This window comes from Elephantulus edwardii, unplaced genomic scaffold (assembly GCF_000299155.1).
Source record: "Elephantulus edwardii isolate Elephantulus edwardi_28Jun2011 unplaced genomic scaffold, EleEdw1.0 scaffold00189, whole genome shotgun sequence".
NCBI classification, from domain to species: domain Eukaryota; kingdom Metazoa; phylum Chordata; class Mammalia; order Macroscelidea; family Macroscelididae; genus Elephantulus; species Elephantulus edwardii.
Genome location: NW_006399939.1, coordinates 3,713,972 through 3,734,764, shown reverse-complemented (window position 1 = coordinate 3,734,764; position 20,793 = coordinate 3,713,972). Strand labels below are relative to the sequence as shown.

The 20,793-nt window shown below is 49.4% G+C and overlaps 1 protein-coding gene across 1 annotated transcript in view; it reads left to right on the top strand.

Moving 5' to 3' along the window:
- The first annotated feature begins 5,612 nt into the window (after window positions 1–5,612).
- PRDM11 (PR domain containing 11) overlaps window positions 5,613–20,793 on the top strand; it is a 57,689-nt gene continuing 42,508 nt past the window's right edge. The window contains exons 1-3 of the mRNA XM_006896745.1: window positions 5,613–5,731; window positions 6,015–6,118; window positions 7,019–7,281. Coding sequence (XP_006896807.1) covers window positions 5,613–5,731; window positions 6,015–6,118; window positions 7,019–7,281 — 486 coding nt within the window. The remainder of the gene's footprint in view (window positions 5,732–6,014; window positions 6,119–7,018; window positions 7,282–20,793) is intronic.

Below are 20,793 nucleotides of genomic sequence, written 5' to 3'. Positions count from 1 at the left end.
TCATTGCTCACCACACTCTCTTTCCTGGCCTTGAACCTGCAGTTCATCTGGTATTGCAGCAGGTAGAGGATTCAGCTCATCAGGACAGAGCATTATGGGAAAGAACTTTGAAAATCTCACTCATCCTAACTCTTTTTCAGAGGTTTCTTTTCGTGCTGAGAATCTCCGAGGAGGCAATATGATGTGTTAGTGCAAACCAGTGAATTATGACATGGCTCGTTCAGTCATAAATCCATCTGCCAAATATTTATTGAAGACTCTCCCTCATGCTCAGAAGGGAGAGCTGGTGGTGCAGCCCATAGGGGGTTGTGCTGCTAGCACAAAGGTAACCTCTCTGGGGTTCAAGTCCACCAGCATACTCCATGAGAAAAAGCTGCGCTGTCTTCTCCTATGTGATTTACAGCCCCTGACAGCCACCGGAGGGTCAGCTCTGAGTCAGTTCCAACTCTGTGGGGAAAAAGTTTGTGTGGGGCCCACGGAGTGGGATGAGGCGAGCAAGGGGCCTCGGGCTCAGAAGTTAAGGAGGCACTCACTGCCTGGGATCAACTTAGCAAGCGCACAGCCCTGAAAGTAAGTGTCTCCTTAAAATGTGAGCCCTGGTGCCTTGCTTGCCCTGCCCTCATCTTGACCCTGTTGCCAGTGTCACAAAAAAGACCAAGCTCACTGCCTCAAATGGTTGTGTTTACCTAACTTTCTCTGACAGATTGCTTGGTGGACTCAGACCAAACCTAACAGTTTGCAGCCTGACATGTTATACACCACGAGAGCTCCTTCTGCCACTGTCACAGATGCTGGCCATCAGTGGTGAGCAAAAGAGCCTGCACTCTGGCTTCAGGGACTTAAACTATTATGGGATACAAACATCCTTAAATAATCATGCAAATAAAAACAAGTTTAATGTGACAGGTGCCACAAAGGAAAGGGACATGAGACAAGGAGAGGACACTATTGGGAAATAGTGTGAGGGCTCAAGGAGGGCCAGGTGTGCTGCAGGCAGTGGATGCACCAAGTTCAAAGCCCTGTGGCAGGTGGGGCAGCTGAAGGCAGAGGTGCCAGAGAGAGAGCTAACTAGGTGCAAAAATGGTAACAAGCAGTGTTTTTTTTCTTTTTCTTTTTATTAAATTTAAATAACACTCAGTTTATTACAAATATTTAGTATTGGCTTCCCATATTTCCTCTCTTTTGTTTTTATCATAATTATGTTATCATCTAGATGAGCATCCTTTATATACAAATACAAATACAAAAATTAAACATTATAAACTTAAAGAAATACTTTCAAAAATCTCCATATGATCAGAAGAATTCAGGTTGAATATTCCTTGAAAGTTTGTTTTAATTGTCCCATTGCCACAGTGCTTGTCAAAACCAGTTCTGATTAATCTCCTTTGTCAGTGTGTCCTTTGTCATTCCCTATCACTCCTCCCTGAGAGAGATTTCACCCTGATTCATAAGGAAAAGGGGATGGCGTATTCTCTTAACAAGCAGTGTTTTCAAGGATGTGGTGGTGGTGGTTATGTGCTGTTGAGTCATCTGTGACTGATAGCGACTCTAGCAGCTCTGAAGCCTGCCCTGCCCTGAGCCAGTCTAACTTATTTCGATACCCGTTGCCCCAGTTACTGTATCAATCCATCTTATCCAGGGTCTTCCTCTCCTGTGCTGTCCCTCCTCCCTTCTGAGCATGATGTCCTTCTCAAGGACCAGTCCCTCCTGGCCACAAACCCAAAGTATGTGAAATGGAGCTTCAAAATCCTAGCCTCCAAGTAGAGATGTGTTTTCACCCTCTCCAAGACAGGCCTATTTGTTTTCTTTGCAGTCCATCATATGTTCAAGACTCTTCTCTAGCACCATAACTTTGAAGGCATCCATTCTTTTCCTGTCATCTTTAGTCATTGTCCAGCTCTCTGATGCATCCAAGTAAGGGCAAAGACCATGGCCTCAATTAGGCGTACCTTTGTCTCTAGAGTGACATCATTGCTTTTCAATACTCTGGAGAGATTCCTGACAGCAGATTTTCCTCATGTAAGTTTGACTTTCTGACCGCTGGTGCCAAGAGTGTTGATTGTGGAGCCATCTATCAAGGTGCTGCCAATGGCCCAGTGGTGAGAATCTTTGTCTTCTTGATGTTGAGCTTCAATCTATATTGAAGACTATAGTCTATGACCTTCTGCAGCAAGTGCTTCATCAAGTCCTCTTCAGCAAACAAGGTTGTGTCATCTATGTAATGTAGGTTGATGAATTTTGCTCCAATCCTGAAGCCACATTCTTCCTCAAACAGCCCAGCTTACCTAATGATCTGCTCTGCATATAGACTGAAAAGGTATGGAGACAGGATGCATCCCTTTCCTGATTTTGAACCATGCGGTGTTTCCCTGCTCTGTCTGAGGACTGCTTCCTGGTCCAGATATAGATTTTGCATAAGCACGATCAAGTGTTCTGGGATTCCCATTTTCCTCAAGGTCAGCCATAATTTGTTGTGTCAAATGCCTTTGCGTAGTCAATGAAACACAGACATTCTTCTGGTACACCTTGCTTTCTGCCAAGATCCATCTGACATTGGTGATAATGTCTCTAGTTGCCACAACCTCTTCTAAATCCAGCTTCTGTTTCTGGTAGCTCTCTATCAATGGACTGTTCTAGTCGTTTCTGGATAATCTTCAGCAGAATTTTGCAAGCATGTGATATTAATGATTGTTGTTGTTGACTGATGTTGAGTTGAGCATGACTCATAGCAACCCTACAAACAAAAGGCCTGAAGCCCCTCTATAACTATTGTCATTTACCAAAGTTCATAGAGTCTCCAGAGGCATTTTGTTTAGGAAGTGGGTGCCACTCCTGCTTCCAGGTTATCAGTGATATTGTTCAATAATTTCCACACTCTGTCAAGTATGTGGTAGAGGATGTGGTAGAGTTTGATTGACTTTATAAAGAAATCCAAGCAAGATAATTCAATCCTCTCAGTCATAGCCCCTCCCCAATTCTGTTCTCCTTGTGATATGTGCAGGCTATGCCTCAGACCCAACTCTGACGTTTTGGGGGTTCCCACTCAAGGCTGACCATTCATATGGGTTTTGATACTGCAGATGACACAGGAAGAGATCGTTCATCTTTCTCACACTGGTGGATCCAAGCCAGCAGGGAAGCACTCACCCTTGGGTTAGTTAGCTGGGCAACTTGCTTCAGGTTACACCACTCATTGTTGGGCACCATCCAGTTAGAAAGGACTCATAGCTGACCCTCCAGCGCATATTCAGAGACTGTGAATCACATGGGAGGAGATTGCCCATCCTTCTACCTCAGAGCAGCTGGTAGAGTTGAACTGAGTACCTTTGAGCTGGCAGCGCAACTCCTTACCACTAAGCCATGCACCAGGACTCCCACCAAATCCATCACTGCCCATTTCATAGAGTAGTGTCTGGCACGGAATCTGCAGTTAGCCACATTGCAAAGAGGTAGGAGCACAGAGAAGTTAATGACCTGCTCCAGAGTCACACAGCCGATCAGCTACATCTAACTCGGGCAGGGCTGCTCCACTGCCTGGGCGCCTAACCACTGGACTGAACTGCTAGGAGTTGTGTTTGTGTGAGGATACAGCCCATCCAGGTGAGAACTCCCCTCCAGCACAGGCTGTTCAGTGAACCTTCACAAACTGGAGCTTTGCCCTGGGGGGGGGGGGGGGCAACTGGACTTCTGGGCCGAAGCCTTGACCCACCCACTGCAGGGTGACTGGGTGATCATTCTGGAGGAGCACTGGGCTGGGGGTGTAGCTCGGAAGGGAAACAGACCCCTGGAGTTTGAGGGTTCAGTGTCTTGGAGTCCGGAGTGCCACCCTAGGCTTCAGCCCTGACGCCCTCAGGAATGGGCTGCGTGACAATGGGTAAGTCACTTGACATCTTCTAGCCTGCGTTTCTGCTCCAGTGAACTCCAAACCCTGCGTTCTCATGGGTGGTTTGAAAACCTTCCATCCCAGGAGCTCTGAGGCCTGGCGAGCTCAGAGCAGGGAGCCCTCTGTGAAGGCTGCCAAGATCCTGGCCCGCACCCCGGGCCGGCCGTGCAGGTGGTGAAGGGCGTGGGGTGTAGCCCTCAGCCAGGCTAGTTGAGTGTCAGTCCTCTTTGTGCCACGGGCCACACGGGCCGCGGGCCGCGCAGTAGGCAGTGCGCGCTCCCTCTAATCTGTCCCCTCGTCACCATCTCTTCCTGCCTGGATGATCCCGGGGCGGCCAGGACCACACCAGAGGACCCCTCCTAAAGGCCCCCCACTCCAGTGGCCCGAGCCCGCGGGAGGGCCTGGAATTCCTCCACCACCCGGGCCAGGCAGGACGGGGTGTGTGTGGAGGGGGCGCTGTGCGCCCCTCCCGGGCGCCCGCTGCCTCGTGCTCCCTGCGAGTCCCCCTCCCGGCCGCCAGCCAACTGCGTGCCCCCGGGGCCGGCAAGAAGCCACATGCCCCCGCAAGGAATGCCGGGCCTGGCGCGCGGGGGGCGGGCGCTGGGCAGGGCCGGGTAGGGCAGGGAGCTCCCCGCGGGTGGGTCGGTGGGAGCGCGGAGTGAGGCGAGCGAGCCCGCGCCGCCCCTGCACGACACCCCGGCCGGGTCTCAGGATCTCACACTTCCCCACTGGACACTCGCACGGGATGACCCGTGGGCTGCGGGGCTGGAGGCGGGGCGGCCGGTGCAGCACGTCCCCCCTCCCCAGCCCCGGCACCCCCTGTCCCCACTGGCTCGGAGGAGGGTGCAGGCCGTCCTGTTTCCACACACCCCTCCCAGCGCAGGCCTTGGGGCCCCCGGTGGGGAGCAGGGGGCTGATTAGCCGAGCAGCAGGGGTGTGGCCAGCAGAGCCCTGGGTAGTGACTCACACGCTGCTCGCCCAGTCCCGGGCCCAGCGCGTTCCCAGCCCCAGCTGCGTGCTGGCCAGGCCCCTCGAATGCCCCTGGGATTGGCATGAGGACTCTGGGGCAACAAGGGAGGGGCTGAAGCCGAATGCGGTGGTGGAGGGCGGTAAGCAGAGGGCAAGGGAGATTCCCCTGGAGAGAGCAGGGTGGGACTGGGAGTCAGGGCTCCAGCCCCCATCTGGCCACAGTCGCACCCCTTTAGACTTCACCTGTACCTGCCCCGAGCAGGTAAATCAGGCCTGGCTGCACGCACTGGATACGGGCTGGCGTTGCCAGCACTAAGGGCTCAGTGCAGCTGCACAAACTTTTTGGGCCCACCTAGATTTAAGTCCCTTACTTCACTCCCTTTCCTGCCGCCCTTTGCAGAGCCCTGCAGACAGCTCATGTGGGATCTTCGTACCCTTTGCTCCCCTGGTCTTGGGGCCCAGACTGTGCTTCCCAGCCCTGGCTGCTGGCCTGAGCTGGCCCAGCCCCTGACCCCATGGGGCTGGTGGATCCAGTCTTCCCCAGGATGAGCCCGGGGTAGAAATGGCATTTTTCTTTTGGCCTGGCTACAGCTGTTTTTGTTGTCTGTGTTCTCAGTACTTCCTCTGGGGATGACAGGGAGGGTAACCAGACCCCAGGGGACCCCTGCGAGCTGGCCTGCTCCACCACTCACCCCACTTCCCCTGTCTCTTTGATCCTTTTCCTGTGCTGGTCCGCCTCCTGCGTCCCCAGGACAGAATGACTGAGAATATGAAGGAATGCTTGGCGCAAACCAAGGCTGCTGTGGGGGACATGGTGACGGTGGTGAAGACAGAGGTCTGCTCTCCACTGCACGACCAGGAGTATGGCCAGCCCTGGTGAGGCCCCAATGTGGGGACGGGTGGGAGAAGGATGCCACCAGGCTGGATTGGTGGGGAATCTTGGGGTGAGCTTCCCCTTCTCGCCCACCTTCCTTAACCCTGCAGCAGGCAGCTCCTGGGGTCTGAGATGAGCACAGATTCTTGAGAGATGCATGTCATCCTGGACCCAGCTCTGAGGCACCTGCCTTTGCCATTTGTCCCCGTGGTCTCCAGGCCAGGCCCTGGATTCTCCCTCTCTGATGGCTTCTTTGCTGTCTTTATTGGCCCCTGCCCTGGCCAGCTCTAGAAGACCAGATCCATCTGCCATGGACGTTGAGCCCAAGAAACCGAAGGGAAAGCGTGACCTCATCGTGCCCAAAAACTTCCAGCAAGTAGACTTCTGGTGTAAGTGGAGCTTGGGGCTGCGGGCCGCCCCTCAGTCCCCACCCCATGTCCCTGTTAGTGACTTTGCAGAAACAATACCAGTGCTAGTCATGGAGCTGGACCTCAGTGGATTCTCAGCAGCAGCCACTGAGACAGCCATTAATGGCCCCACTTTATAGATGAGGGGACTGAAGCTTGGTGAGGGTTATAGTACCCTGCTCCACATCCTTTAGCCCATAGAGAACAAAAACATTAACAGAATCAAACCCGTTGCCATAAAGTGGGTTCTGATTCATGGAAACTCATCATTGGGTTTCTTACACTGCAAATCTTTACTGGTGAATTTGCCCACCTTTTCTGCAAGGAATGGCTGGTGGATCCCCCTGAACCAGTGATCTTTCAGTTAAGCATCCCAGCAGATACCACTAGGACAATGATAGATAGTTACAGTTTAAACCCAGACCAGTTAGACTCCAAAGCCATACGCTTTCTTCTGCCTTTATAAACTTGAGATGAAGGGAGCTGCCCTCTTCCATAGGGAGCTCTGGTGGCCTAGTGGTAAGAAGCTGCTCTGCAATCCCAAAGACACGTGGTTTGAATCCACCAGCTGCCTCAGTGGACAAGGAGGGACAGTCTCCTTCTGTCTCTGAACACTCTTGGATCACTTCCAGCTTGACAGCACACAACAAAACAACTGGCTTCCTTGAAATTGACAGGCGTGTCCTTCAAGCCCCCCAGGGAGGATAATGGGTTATTGGTGTTGACAGTCCAGTGGCATGCAGCCGGCTGGGATGAAGCCAGAGCTGGGATCCCTCTAAGTGCCATGCCCTGGGCTTCCCATCCATCTTGAGCCCCGCCCTCTTCATGGGTGTCCCACCTCCCCACAACAACTGAGGTTTTCTTCCTCTTTCCACCCCTCAGTCTGTGAGTCCTGCCAGGAGTACTTTGTGGACGAATGCCCGAACCACGGCCCCCCAGTGTTTGTGTCCGACACTCCTGTGCCCATGGGCATCCCCGACCGGGCAGCTCTCACCATCCCGCAGGGCATGGAGGTGGTCAAGGAAGCCAATGGCGAGAAGGACGTGCGGTGCATCAACGAGGTCATCCCCAAGGGCCACATCTTTGGTCCCTACGAGGGGCAGATCTCCACCCAGGACAAGTCGGCTGGCTTCTTCTCGTGGCTGGTGAGCGTCCCTGGGCTGTTCCTGGGAGAGGGTGTCAGGAACTCTGAAGGGAACCAGCAGGGGGAGCCAGACCCTTGCCCAGCCGAGCCCAGCTGCTTTCTCCCGCCTCTTCCAGAAACCTGGATGGTGCTCTGGCTGCCTCACCGTCCAGCTGCATAGCTGCGTGGCTGTGACTGTTGGTGGCCGAGGACCATGCTAACAGTCCCACTTGGAAAATGTCAGTTACATCATTGGTGAGGCTCCAGATGAGGTATAAGCAGCGAGATAAGTAGAACTAGAAGGATTTTTTTCACAGATTCTCATGTGTGTCTGGAGCATCATTCTGTGACGTACACAAAGGATTTAATTAGCTCTTCTTCCAGAATGGGCCACCTCAGAGCTGTGGGGCCTGGGAGCAGGGGCGCTCAGAGCATGACATTCTCTTTAAAAAGCAGCAATGCCACGTGCTGGGCCAGGTGCTGATGTTAACGAGATGGGTCTGATTCCTGCCCTCAAGGAGTGTGTGGTCTGATGGGGAGCAGTATACACACATATGTGCGTATGCTGCTGAGGGAGGGTTCTGCGGGACCTGGGATACAGGACAACACAGTGTCCATGGTGCCAGAGAAAATGCATACCAGGTCCGTAATCCAGCTTTGCTGTTTCCTCCCTCATGTGACCTTGAACAAAACATTTAACCTCTGTGCTTGTTTTATAATGTCATAGTAGCTATGTGTGATGATGAAATGAGTGGATACTATACAGCTCTTCACATCATGCTTGCACTTTGTAACATAGTGAATATCAGCTATTGTTTTTATTTTCCCCCCTTAGCTATTGTTTTTATTATCATGATTATTGTTATTAGCCAGCTGAGGGACTCAGGAAAAGTTTGCTCTAGGCTAAGACTTAAGGAATGAGTCCTAGTTAATTTTGAAAATCAAAAGGAAGCCCCTTAAGTTGATCCTGACTCATGGCCACCCCACATGTTACGAAGTGAGACTGTGAGCTGGATAGTGTTTTCAGGGGCTGTGCTCTCTCTGAAGTAGATTGCCAACCCTTTCTTCTGAGGTACCTCTGGATAGATTTAAAGCACCAGCCTTTCAGTTGGTAGCCAGGCAGTTAAGTGAGGGATCCCTATTAACTGAACTCATTACCACTGAGTCAGAACGGACTCACAGCTGACCCTTCGCTGAATTTTCAGAGACTCTCCTCATGGAGAGGAGATTGCAGTTGGTGGAATTGAACTGCAGGATTGCTGCTGCTGTGGGGTTAGCAGCACAACTCCCTTGGGGTTACACCACCAGCGCTCCCCTCCTGTTGTTGTTGTTGTTGTTGTTGTTGTTAGGTGCCATTGAGTCAGCGACAACTCATAGTAACTCTCTGAACCACGGTTCTGAACTTTGCTGTTCTGTGCCATCCTTATCATCTCCTATATACTTGATGCCACTGTTGCAGTCTGTGTGTCAACCTAGCTTATTGATTTCTTTCATTGATTCCCCGCCTTTCCAGACATGATGTCCGTTACTAAGGACTAGTTGCTCCTAACAACATACGTGAGGTACCTGAGGTGGAGGTTCACCATCCTTGCCTCTGAGGAGCACCTTGGAGACACTTCCCCCAAGACAGGTTTTATTTGCTCCTTTGACAGCCTGTGAGATATTCAGTTCTCCTCCAACACCAAAATTCAAAGGCATCGATTCTTCATCTTCCATCCTTCCTTAACCATTGTCCAACTTTCAGATGCATAAGAAGCCATTGAAAATACCATGGCTGGAATCAGGTGCACCCTAGTCTTTAAACTGACACCCTTGCTCTTTAGAACTTTGGAGAGGTCCTTGACAGCATATTTCCCTAATTCAACACATCCTTTAATTTCTTTTTTTTTTAACATCCTTTAATTTCTTGACTGCTGAAATCATGGACAGCTTCTACCTTTTCTCCTACTAACGTAATATTGCATATTGGTCCAGGGATGAGAATTTTTGTTTTCTTGATGTTGAGATGTAACCCACATTGAAGGCCGAAGTCTTTTATTTTCTGCAGCATGTGGTTGCTTTCCAGCCTACTGCTGTCAAGATGAATCTGAATCTTGACAGCCCCCCCATGGAGTTTCTGAGACTGTAAATCTTGACAAGAGGAGACCACTCATCTTTCTCCTGCCAAGTGTTTGATGGATTTAAACATTGTATCTTTAAGTCAGAAGCTCAGTATGTAATTAATTGTGCCGCCAGAGCTGCTTGTGACCTTGAGAAGAAGATGGGTGATGGTCTGTGCAGACAGAAGAGGTCCCGCCTGAGAACCTGAAAGGAGTCCAGGGTTGAAGTAGCAACCAGTGTGAGAGGCAAAGGAAGAAATGAGGCGGATGGGGAGGTGGGGGTGGATCAGGCCGCTGTCCCAATCATGTTTATGGTTTGAAAGAGTCGCTTTGGCTGCATGCAGCCTGGAGAACTCATCGGTGGATGTCAAGAATGGATGCTTGTGCCTTACAGCCCAGCTAGGGTGCTGTGTTCTCTGGAGGTTCTGGTGGGATAGAGGTTAAAGTTCTTGGATACTAACTGAAAAGTTGGTGATTTTAAACCCACCAGCCTGGTGATGTCGTCCACAAGACATTGGCACCATTGAACTAAAGGAGTCCCCTCTCTGGTGGTTCAAATCCACCAGGCGCTCCACAGGAGGAAAATAGACAGTCTCCTCCCATCCAGTTGATATGCTTGCAACCCCCAGAGGAAGCCAGCTGTGAGGTGGTTCTGAATGGACAGCAGCGAGCTTGTAGCTTTTCTTTAGCTGCTCCACCCGGGAAGGACATGCAGTCAGTCTGCTTCTGTGAGGAGTGCTGCCTTGGAGCCATTGTGAGGAGGCACTTCTGCCCTAGGCTGCAGGGTCTCTATGAGGTGGGATGGACTGACGCCAGTTGACTTGGATGTTTTTGTGGTGGTTCTCTAAGTAGATGGTGGTAGAGGTTTGGTCTAGACTGGGCCCGGGGTGAACTAGTCTGTGAACGGGTTCAGGGGTGAAGGAGCCCTGATTTGGGAATGACTGAATCAAGGAGTGCCTAGAACAACTCTTGTCGCTCTACCACATGACAGGCAAGTAACGGAGGCTTCCTCTAAGCAATGGAAATATGGGACAGGAGGTGGATTGAGAAAAAGACTGTGATTTTGATTTTGAACTCGTTGAGTTTAAATGATGGGCCTCAGGATATCCAAGTAGTACATACAGTAAGCAGTTGAGTGTGTGGGTTTGGAGCCTGGAAAAGAGGCTTAAAGATGTCACTTTGTGAGTCATCTCTGCATAGATGTTCATGTGAATCAGGGTTCTGGAGGGGAGCACCTAGGAGAATGGGTGTAGGATCAAGCTTTTAGGAGCTTCAACAGTTAATGGTCCACAATGGGAAGCGCAATCCTGCAAAAAGAGACCTGAGAGGCAGGAGGACCCCACGTGCGTGCCGGGCTCTTGAAGCAGAGGGAGAGGAATAGAGTCAGATTGTGCTGTGAAGCTGAGTAAGAGCAGCTCTGTCAAGTGTCCATCGGCTTTACCGCCAGCCTGGTCCTTGACAACTCGAGCACGAGCTCCAGGTGTTCCTCTGAAGCCGTGGTTCTCAGCTGGGAAAGCATTTGCTCCCTCAGGGCCGTTTGACAATGTCTGGAGACATTCTGGTTGTCACAGTAGTGTCTGAAAAATGGATGCTAACAATATCAAGAGGGTCAAGGCCAGGGATGTTGTTAAACACCCTGCCGTACTCAGGACAGGCTCCCACAATAAATTATCACCCCAATTTGAATGTTAACAGCTCTGAAATTGAGGAGCCCTCAGAAGAATGTTGGGGTGGGGACCTTATTAGAATGAATGGGACCAATGAATGGGGGGGTCACTTCTGAGAAGTTTGGCAGGAGGAAGATGTGGGGTCAAGAGAATTTGTTAATCTTTTAAAGTGAGATTTGATAATCCTTCAGAAAGTTGTGGGCACTAAGTTAACGGTGATGGGAGAATTTGAGCTAAGTGGTGATGGTGGTGTGTTCAGAGAACATAATCTGTGCCACTCACATGTACATGTAACAAGTGTTGACTTGTCAAGTGTGCTGTTATGTGTGTATCTGTGTCTACCACAGCACAAAAAGTAAAAGACATCGGGAGAGAGGCTTTCTATGGGAGGACTGTGGAGTGGAGATAGATAGATAAGTGGGACCAGGATATATCTTTGTTTCTTGAGATGGATGTTTAGATGGAGATTTTGCCCATGAGAAGGGAGAGGGTCCAGAGGGTGAGGGAGGGGAAAGTAGGAAGGAGCACATTTGACAGGTGTAGAACGTAAATCCCTGGACGTTTTGAATACGTGGCAGCCCTGAGGCTCTTGTGATTGGGAATGAACCCCAGATTACCTGAGTGGGCCCAGTGTTATCTTTGGGATCCATGTCATATATAAGGGAGACAGGAAGGCCAGCATGAGAGAGGGAGATTGGAAGATGCTGGAGTCTGGATAAGACATGAGACTCAAGCCCAGGAATGTGGGTGTCTGTAGGTGCGAGAGCAGAGGAGAAAGCAGCTTCCCCTCTTCCAGAAACTTCCAGAAAGAACTCGATCCTGCCAACTCCTCAATTGTTTATTCTCCAGAGATTCAGATCGAGTGTGTCAGAGATCATAAAGATGGCACAGGATGGGGCAAGTGTCAGATCTTTGTTTAAATGGTCACTGTGAGTTCTAGTCAACCTGACATCATCTAACAACAGCAACAACTACAGTCTCTAGAACTCAGAAACTTCAACTCCTTGCTGTCGAGTTGGAACCAACTCCTACCTGACCTGGGAGTCAAACCACCGGAGAGGCACCACATTTGGATTGGTATCACAACTCCCTGTGGACTACGCTTCCAGGGAGGGAAGCAGTACAGTGAGAGGTTCCGATCTGTTGTTCGTAGGATCACCGTGAGTCACATTCAGCTCAATGGCCCATAACAGCTGCAGTCTCCAGAGCGATAAGACGTACAAGTATGTTGTTCTAAGCACTAAACCAATAATGGTTTGTTAGAACAGGAAATAGGCGAATGAGTCTGGGGGACATCTACTGACATATGCAGTTGGTGGGCGAGGCGACCTGAGATTGAGGGGAGCAGAGAAGGTGAGTTCAGGTGGAGAGAGTAACATTTGAAGTGCCCACAGGTCTGGAGTCTGGAGCATAAATCACATAAAGCAAACCAGCCAGCGAGCTGTTTGATGTCACTTCATGCCCCGGGTTTTGCAGGGCAGAATGGCTCTGTAGGGTTTACTTGGCTCCAGAGGGTTTTATTGTCTCAAGTCTTAATGCAAGCAGATTGCCAGGCCTTCCTTCTGCAGTGGTGTTGGGTGGGTTTCAATCAGGTGAGTGATTGTGTGCCACCAGGTATCTCAGGACAAGTGGCTAGATGTCAGGGAGAACTGTTGTGAGGTAGCGTCACGTTGTGTGTGACTCCCAGTGACCCTGTGGACAGCAGCATGACACACTGCCTAGTCCTATCCTGTCCTTGCAGTTAGAGCCCATGGTTATCAAGCCATCTCATGGTGGGACTGCCTTTCTTTCGCTGACCCTCTACTCGACCATGATGTGCTTCTCTGGGACTAGTCCCTCCTGCTAACGTGTCCAGAGTCCACGAGGTGAAGTCCCGCCATCCCTGCCTTTAGTGAGTATCTGGCTGCATTTCTTCCAGGACAGACTTGGTCATTCTTCTGGACTCCATTGCTATTCAACGTTCTTCACCAACTGCACAACGTCAGGGCATCCATCTTTCAGTGTTCCTTAGTCACTGCCCACTGGCTTGGGCCAGGGGCACCTTAGGCTCCAAGATAAAAGGCACCGGGGCCCTGGGAGAGGAGCAGACGGTCGAGAGAAAACACATACGCGGAGGTGACAAGAAGCCTTTCCCTCAGCATTGTGGCTTCAAGGAACAGATCAGAGGGCCCGAGCTGAGAGGAAGAGCCCGGGAAGGACAGTGGCTGCCGTTGGCAGGTGCAGATGAGTTGACTCTGACTCGTAGCAACCCCATGACAACAGACCTGAACCCACCCCGTCCTGCACCATCCTCAGTCTCCCACATGCCCAGGCCCATTGTTCCGGTCTCTGGGTTAATTCAGCCTGTTGAAGGCTTTCCTTTCTCTCTCTGATCTTTGCCAGTATGATGTCTTTTTCTAAGAACTGTCCCTCCTGACAACATGCCCAAAGTCAAAGTTAAGTGAGACACATTTACACCATCCTTGACCTCTAAGGAGCACCCTGGCTACACTCCCTCCAAGAGAATCAGACTCGTGAGGGTTGTGTTTCTGAGGACAGGTGACAAGTGAGGAGGAGGAGGGATGGTCGTGGGGTCAGTCCTGCCACTGGACTAGAACCTTGAGGATGTAAAGCCCCCACCGGCATGGACACTGCGATGGTTGTGGGCTCTTGGCCGAAGCCACATTGCTCTGAGTTGTGAACGAAGATAAGGAAGAAAGGCAGGAAGTGAGGATGCTTGTTGCATTAAAAATCTGAATGCTTTGGAGCAATTATTATATGCCATCTGAAAACTCGGCTCCTGTGCACCTTCTTATTCCTCTTCACAGCAGCCCCACCAAGGCCCTGCTGCCTGCTTTGTTCAGAGCAGAAAGCACAGCCAAAGATGGAATGATGGTCTAACATCTATAGCTGCTACACAGAAGAGCTTGGGTTCCTTCAAGGAACATCCAGACAAGGAGCGTCAAGGAGTTCATTCACTGATAGAGATGATAAAGGTGGCCTAGGAGACGGGGCATTAATAGCCGTCCTGGGTGAGACGTGGTTACACGTTCAGATTCACTCCAGCCACACAGATGCGGAACAGGTCTCCAGCTTAGGGAGGTGTGTTGGGGTCACAGATGTGCAGAGCACTTCTCCCTGTTCTCATGGAGTCCAGCGGCAGGTAGTCAGGACCACAGTGGAGAGAGGGAAGGGGGCACATTCCCATCCAGGTCCTGCAGAGGCAGGTGTTGGTGACTACAGCATTGCAAGAGAACTCTGGAGGGCACAGCATGGCATTGAGTGCAGGTGGGTCTTGAAGGATGCGTAGGGTTCAGCAGACGAGGCTGTCGATGGCAACTCTGCCCACATGGTGATTACAGAGAGCAGAGCTGGCGCCATGCCTAGGGCAGGGCGATGGGGATCCTCCCCCTAACAGAGTCTATCCCTTGGAGCAGCCCAGCGAGAACAGTTGGGGTCTCCAAAGCAGGCAAAGTCCTCCAGGTTTGCTGCCTGGCTTGTGTCTGTGGTTGAGAAGAAAGGGAACATTTGCAGTGTTTGAATTTGCAGCCTGGTCTTGGACAAGCACCTCCCAGTCAAGAATGTGCATGACCCACACTTCCTGGGGGTGGGGCTGGAGACCAGGAGTCTCTCCCTCAGCGGTTCATTCCCTGGACAGCAGGAGCTTGGAAGAAGATGGTCATCTGGGGAGTGTGACTGAGCACAGGGTGATGAGCAGGATAGTGGGGTTAAAGTGGGGCTGGGGCAGCCAATGGGTATAGCAGGGAGACACTGGAGGTCAGAGCGCAATGAGGAGGCTTTGACCTTCATGATTCTGAGATGAGAGAGGCATTGACGGGCTGGAGAAGATAACATGCTAGAGATGACATCATTAGAGTGTGTGTGTGTGTGTGTGTGTGTGTGTGTGTGTGTGTGTGTGTGTGTGTGTAATGTTTGGGGATAAAGTTCTGCCAGCTGAGATGATAGATTATCTGAATGCTGGAGAGGAGAGGAAAGTAGGGCGGGCTGGGCCACAGCACTGAGTTTTGGCCCCTTCAAGCTCCACTTCCTAAACAAATTGCATTCATTTGTCAAATCGTGCCCCCGAGTCTTACTTAGTATTATCGTCTTTTGACCCTCCGCCTGCTTTCCAAAGCTCTCACTCTCCTCTAATGAAACACATCCAGTCCTCTTGAATGTGTGTGCCCCACTCCAGCAGAAATGAGGCTGGTGGGAGTGAGAAACACAACAGACAACAGTTGCTGTGAGTTGACTCCACCTCATGGTGACCCCATGCGGGTCAGAGCAGAACTGTGCCTGTAGGGAGCTCTGTCAGTAGCCGAATCCTTGAAAACAGATTGCCAGGCCTTTCTTTCGTGGTACCTCTGGATGAACTCAACCTTTTGCTTAGTAGCTAATAGCTCGGCTGTTTGCACTCCCCGGGGACTGCAGTGATAGGCATGGCTGTAAATGGGGCTGTGCTCATTGCTTCACAGCATTTGATCCTAAAAACACCCTTGATCAGCCCAACTCACGGCTATTGAGTCAGGACAGACTCATAGCTGACCCTCTGGTGGCACTTCAGAGGCTAAAAATCAAGCAGGAAGAGATTGCCTCTCTTTCTCCCTCAGAGTCACCGGTGGATTCAAACCACCTGCCTTTGGGTTGGCAGTGCAATGCCCTACCACTAGCAACAAGGGCTTACTTACCTACTAGCATTTTTTTTAATATAATGAAAGTTTACAGAGACTTTGGATTTCCATTCGTTCATTGTTGCACACTTCCCTCCCTGCACACACCTCCCCCCAGTTCACTTTTCTCTCTGAATAGTAAAAAAAAAAATTATTTCATTGTTAATACAGTCTTCCCCCATGTCCACTCCACTATACAGCTTTCATTCTGGACTCTTGCTATGACAATAATACCTAATAATTTATTCCTCATAAATAGTTCTTTCTCTGATCTGTTTCAATGCAATATACATTATTTATTCCCTCTTAGTTTCCCTCCAACCCCAATGTCAATCCTGCTTTACAACAGTGGTACTATGCAGTAGTTGTCCTTTTGTGACTGAAATATTTCACTCAGCATAATGTCCTCCAGGATCAAACATTTTGTATATTTCATTAGTTCCTTGTTTTTCTATGCAGCATAGTATTCTATTGTGTGAATATACCACAGCTTCTCTGTCCATTCGTTTGTTGATGGGCATTGGGGTTGTTTCCAACTCTTTGCTATTGTGAGCAAAGCAGCAATAAACATGAGTGTGCATATATCTGCTTGGGTGGCGGTTATGGTTTCTTTAGGGTGTATTCTCAGTAGTGGAATTTCTAGGTCAAATGGTTTATTTCTCTTTGCAACTTTTTTAGAAAGCGCCATACAGCCTTCCATAGTGGTTGCACCATTTTACACTCTCACCAACAGTGAAAAAGGGTTACAGTTTCTCAGCAATCTCGCCAGCATTTGTTGTTTGCCTCCTGTGGGCAATCTTGATAAGTGGGTACATTCTGTCCATAGCAGAGATGAGAACACCGAGGCCTGGAGAGACTGAACTGTTGTACACAAAGTTCAACAGCTAGAGAGTGGCTGAACGGAGTTCAGACTTGCACTGTCTGGCTTCCCGCTTTCTGTCTGCTCCTTGCTCCTCAATCTGTCTCCCTTACTTGCCATGCTCTCTCACCTTCCTGCTTTGATTGCCTCTGTTCTCTGGCACCTCCCAGCCCAGCATAAGTGCCACTCCGCCTCGCCTCATCCCTGCTCCCTATGTGTGGAAAGCTGGTCCTTTTCTGTGCTGGATGACAAAGGGTCAGGACTTGGGCTTCCATGGAACTAATGGCCACTTCCACTGAGTATCCCTGAGTTAGCCTAGTGGACAGAAAGCAATGGTACGAGGCCAAAGGTGGGTGATTTTAATCTTCAGCACTCAGGCTTGGTTTTAATTGTTTTTGGTCAAACATTCTTCTAAGTGGTATAGCACTGATCTGTCCATTTGCTGTACAGAGGTAACTCGTGGTTGCTGTGATGCTGAACACTATGACACTGATGTGTCAAATGTGATAACAGTTACCCATGGTGGACAGTGTTTGGTGGAGCTTCCTGATTAAAACAAGCTTGGAAGCAGGAGTGGCATCCACTTCTGAAATAGTTTGCCTCCAGAAACCTTATGAACCTGGAGAAATGATGAAAGTTATACAGGTGTTCAGGTCTTTGGGTTATAGGGTCATTATGTGTTGTTTACCACTCAACGGCACTTAACAACAACAACAACAACATCCCTCCTTTGAGCTTTGAGGGTGTCGTCTGTGGAGAACTGCTTTGGTTCACCAGCAGCTCTGTGTTAGAAAGATGAGCAGTTCCCTCCTGTGCAGTCTATGGCCTTGGAAACCTTCTGGAGGGTCAGCTGTGGGTCAGATCAGACTCAACTGAGATAGTAGTTGTAGTTTGATGAGGAGTTTGAGTTGGTTTGTTTTTCAGTCTCTCCTTTATGGCCTGCCTTCCTTGACAGTTTTACACCCCCTGCTGGCTGTTTAGGAAAGCAGTGTTCCTTCCTGCTTTCTCGTCTCATTGATAATAATAAACTCCATCAATCACAGCCAAAGTTGCCTGGGCTGCCCTCGGGTGCTGCAGGCCAGGGTCAGTATCGTGAGCACCGTGGGACTCATGGGCACTACTGCCAGGTTAGGTCAAGGCCGAAGGAGGAGGCCAGGATAGTGCTTCAGGTTTTCACATCTACCCAGTCTCGTACCAGAAGGGATTTAAGGCAACCTGACAGGATACATAAAATATAACATGATAGCTTATTAAAACTGGGAGAAAGGGAAGAAAGAAAAACAAGGGTGGAGGCCCTAATTGGAGCCAGAAAGGAGGCTTAAAATGCCGACAGTTATGGCCTCTGTATACGGTATAGACACCACGTCTGGGAGAAGGGGCGTCTGACCAGCTATTCAGGTTCCTGGACGACACAAACTGTTTCTAGAAGGCTCCTGCTTAGCTGCTGACGGAAAGACTGTCACATCAAACCGAGCAGCACCATGGAAGAGAGGCCAGGCCATCTGCTTTTGTCAAGATTATGGCCAGGGACAAGCTCTACGAGGCCATCTGTTTATGTAACACACGACTTGCCGTGAGTTGGAATCTACCCGTTAGTAATGAGGGCCAGGACACTCTCCACATAACATTAAAAGTATCAGGTAGAGAGGAGAATCCTGGTCAAAAGGAGAGAAACACAGGCTCTAGTTTTAAGATTCTTGTTAAATCTAGACCTTCTAGAGCTGTTGACATTGAATGAACTAAAACTGTTATCCTAAGACAGCCTTTCAACTTCAACCCAAGATTGTTTCCTGAAGTCATCTTACAAGTAAGCAGTGGGTTAGTCCAAAGTGCTGAAGAGCAATGATATCTGTTTGAAGACTAAGGTGCGCCTGATTCAGGCCATGGTCTTCTCAATCACCCACTATACTGGACAATGAATAAGGATGACAGAAGAAGAATCGATGCCTTTGAGTTGTGTTGGAGAAGAGTATTGAGTATCCATGGACTGCCAAAAAAGCAAACATATGTTTTGGAGCAGAGAATTCCTTGGAGGCAAAGATGTTAAAGCTTTGGACGTGTAGCTAGGCGAGGCTATTCCTTGGAAAGGGGCATCATGCTTGGAAAGATGGAGGACTAGCAAAGGAGAAGAAGAGCCCCATGGAGATGAATTGACACAGTGACTTCAGCAATGGGTCTAGTGTGTCAGAGATGATGAGGCTGGCACAGGATAGGGCAGGGTTCAAGTTGGTTATTCACAGGGTCACTATGAATTGTACTCGACTTGCTGGCACCCAACAACAACAACAATATATTGGATCCCATTGAGTAGAGCAGCTGAAAAGATTAGATAGGAAATTAGGCGGGCAGTGAGTTTATATAATGTGGAACAGCAACTAAAGAAAAAAAACGACAAGTGAGAATAGTGTGCAACTTGAGGAACAAGATGAGTGTTATTGAAATGTGCATGAATGCATTGTTGGATCGGTGTGTATGCTGTGTATATTTTCAACAACGCAAAAAGAAAGTTCCATTGCAGGTTCCAGGTAATTCAGGAGGTCAGCCCTAGGTAACTGCAGCTGGCCAGGAGATTTCTCAGGAGCCCCTACAGAGGGGTTGCTGTGTGATGGGAATGCTGACTCCTGCTACCCCCACCTGCCAACTTCCTCCTGTTCTTGGTAAAAGCAGACGAGAAATAGGTGTCTCCTCGTTCAGTGCCCAACACAAAATGAGCAGTTGCTTACAGTCTGGAATTAGAGATGCTGAAGCTTGCGGCCCACCCTTTGGAAGTGAGAAATTTCAGGTGTCTGGGGAGATGGAAGTGCAAGCAGGCACTGTTGGTGATGTGGGGATCAGTGGTCTTACAAAGTTTAGGGAACCATAAAAAAGGGAGGAATACCAGGTTGTCTAGAAAGAGGTCAGCTGCTGACCAAAAGGTTGTTGGTTCACCCAGGGACATCTCAGAGGAAAGGGACATTGGAACAGGTTGGATGGATGGATGGATGGATGTGTGTGGGAGGGGGTGTGTGTGTGTGTGTGTGTGTGTGTGTGCGTGTGTGTGTGTGTGTGGGGGTGTGTGTGTGTGTGTGTGTGTGTGTGTGTGTGTGTGTGTGTGAGAGAGAGAGAGAGAGAGAGAGAAATTGAACTATTTGCAAAATCTTAAAACCATAGCAAAGTTGTAAGAATAATATAATAAACACCCCCACACCCTGCATCTAGACTCACCCATTGCTAATGCTTTATAACATTTGCTTTGTTCTCTCTGTGACCTGATCTATAGGGAGTTATGCTGCTAATTCAAAGATGGTGCCTCTGCCAGTTCGAATCCACCAGCAGTTCTGAAGGAGAAAGACAGGGAATTTCCTCTTGTGAGAGTTACAGTCTCTAAAAACCCACAGGAGGGTCAGCAATGAGTCAGTTTTGACTTGACAGCAGTGAGAGTCGAGTGTGAGCTTTATATACATACCTACATATATTATATTGTTGTTGTTATGTGCCGTCGAGTCGCTTGTAACTCATAGCGACCCTATGTACAACAGCCCTAAACTCTGCTCTGTCCTGTGCCAATCACACTGTCTCTGACACACCCATCCCGATTACCCCATACATATATATACACACTCACATGTTGGGCTTTTGTTGTTATTTTGCTGGATTGTTTGAGATACAGTTGCAACTGTCTTAACACTTTACCCCTAAATACTTAAGACATTTGAGATTTAGTGGACCACACAGTCTCCTGCAATCACTCAACTCTTCCAGTTTTACCATGAGGACATCCATAGACTCTACATAGATGAATGAGGATGCTGTGCTCCAGTAAGACTTTATGCTTGTGGAGATGTGAATATCCTGTAATTTTCAAGTGTCTCAAAGTATTCTCTTCCTTTCCCCCTTTGTTATAAGATGCCACAACCTTGCTTAACTGGTGGGCTTTCTAGAATCAGATTGGCAGTGGGCTAGGGCTGGATTTGACACATAGGCAGTTTTCTGAGACCTAATCTATATAATCATTGTACTATTACCAGAGTCACAAAGTTTAGCACAGACACCATGCAGGCATACTTCTGAGAGCTGGTGAGTTTAGTTCCAGACCACCACAAGAAAGTGAGCACTGCAGTAAAGTGAGGCCCGTGATGTTTTTGGTTTCCCAGTGCATGTAAGACTTGGATAAATTATGCATACTGCATTGAAACAGATGAGGGAGAGAACAGTTTAAAAGTGATATATATGGTTGGGTATTATGGTTATGACAAGAGTCCAGAATGAAGGTTGCATAGT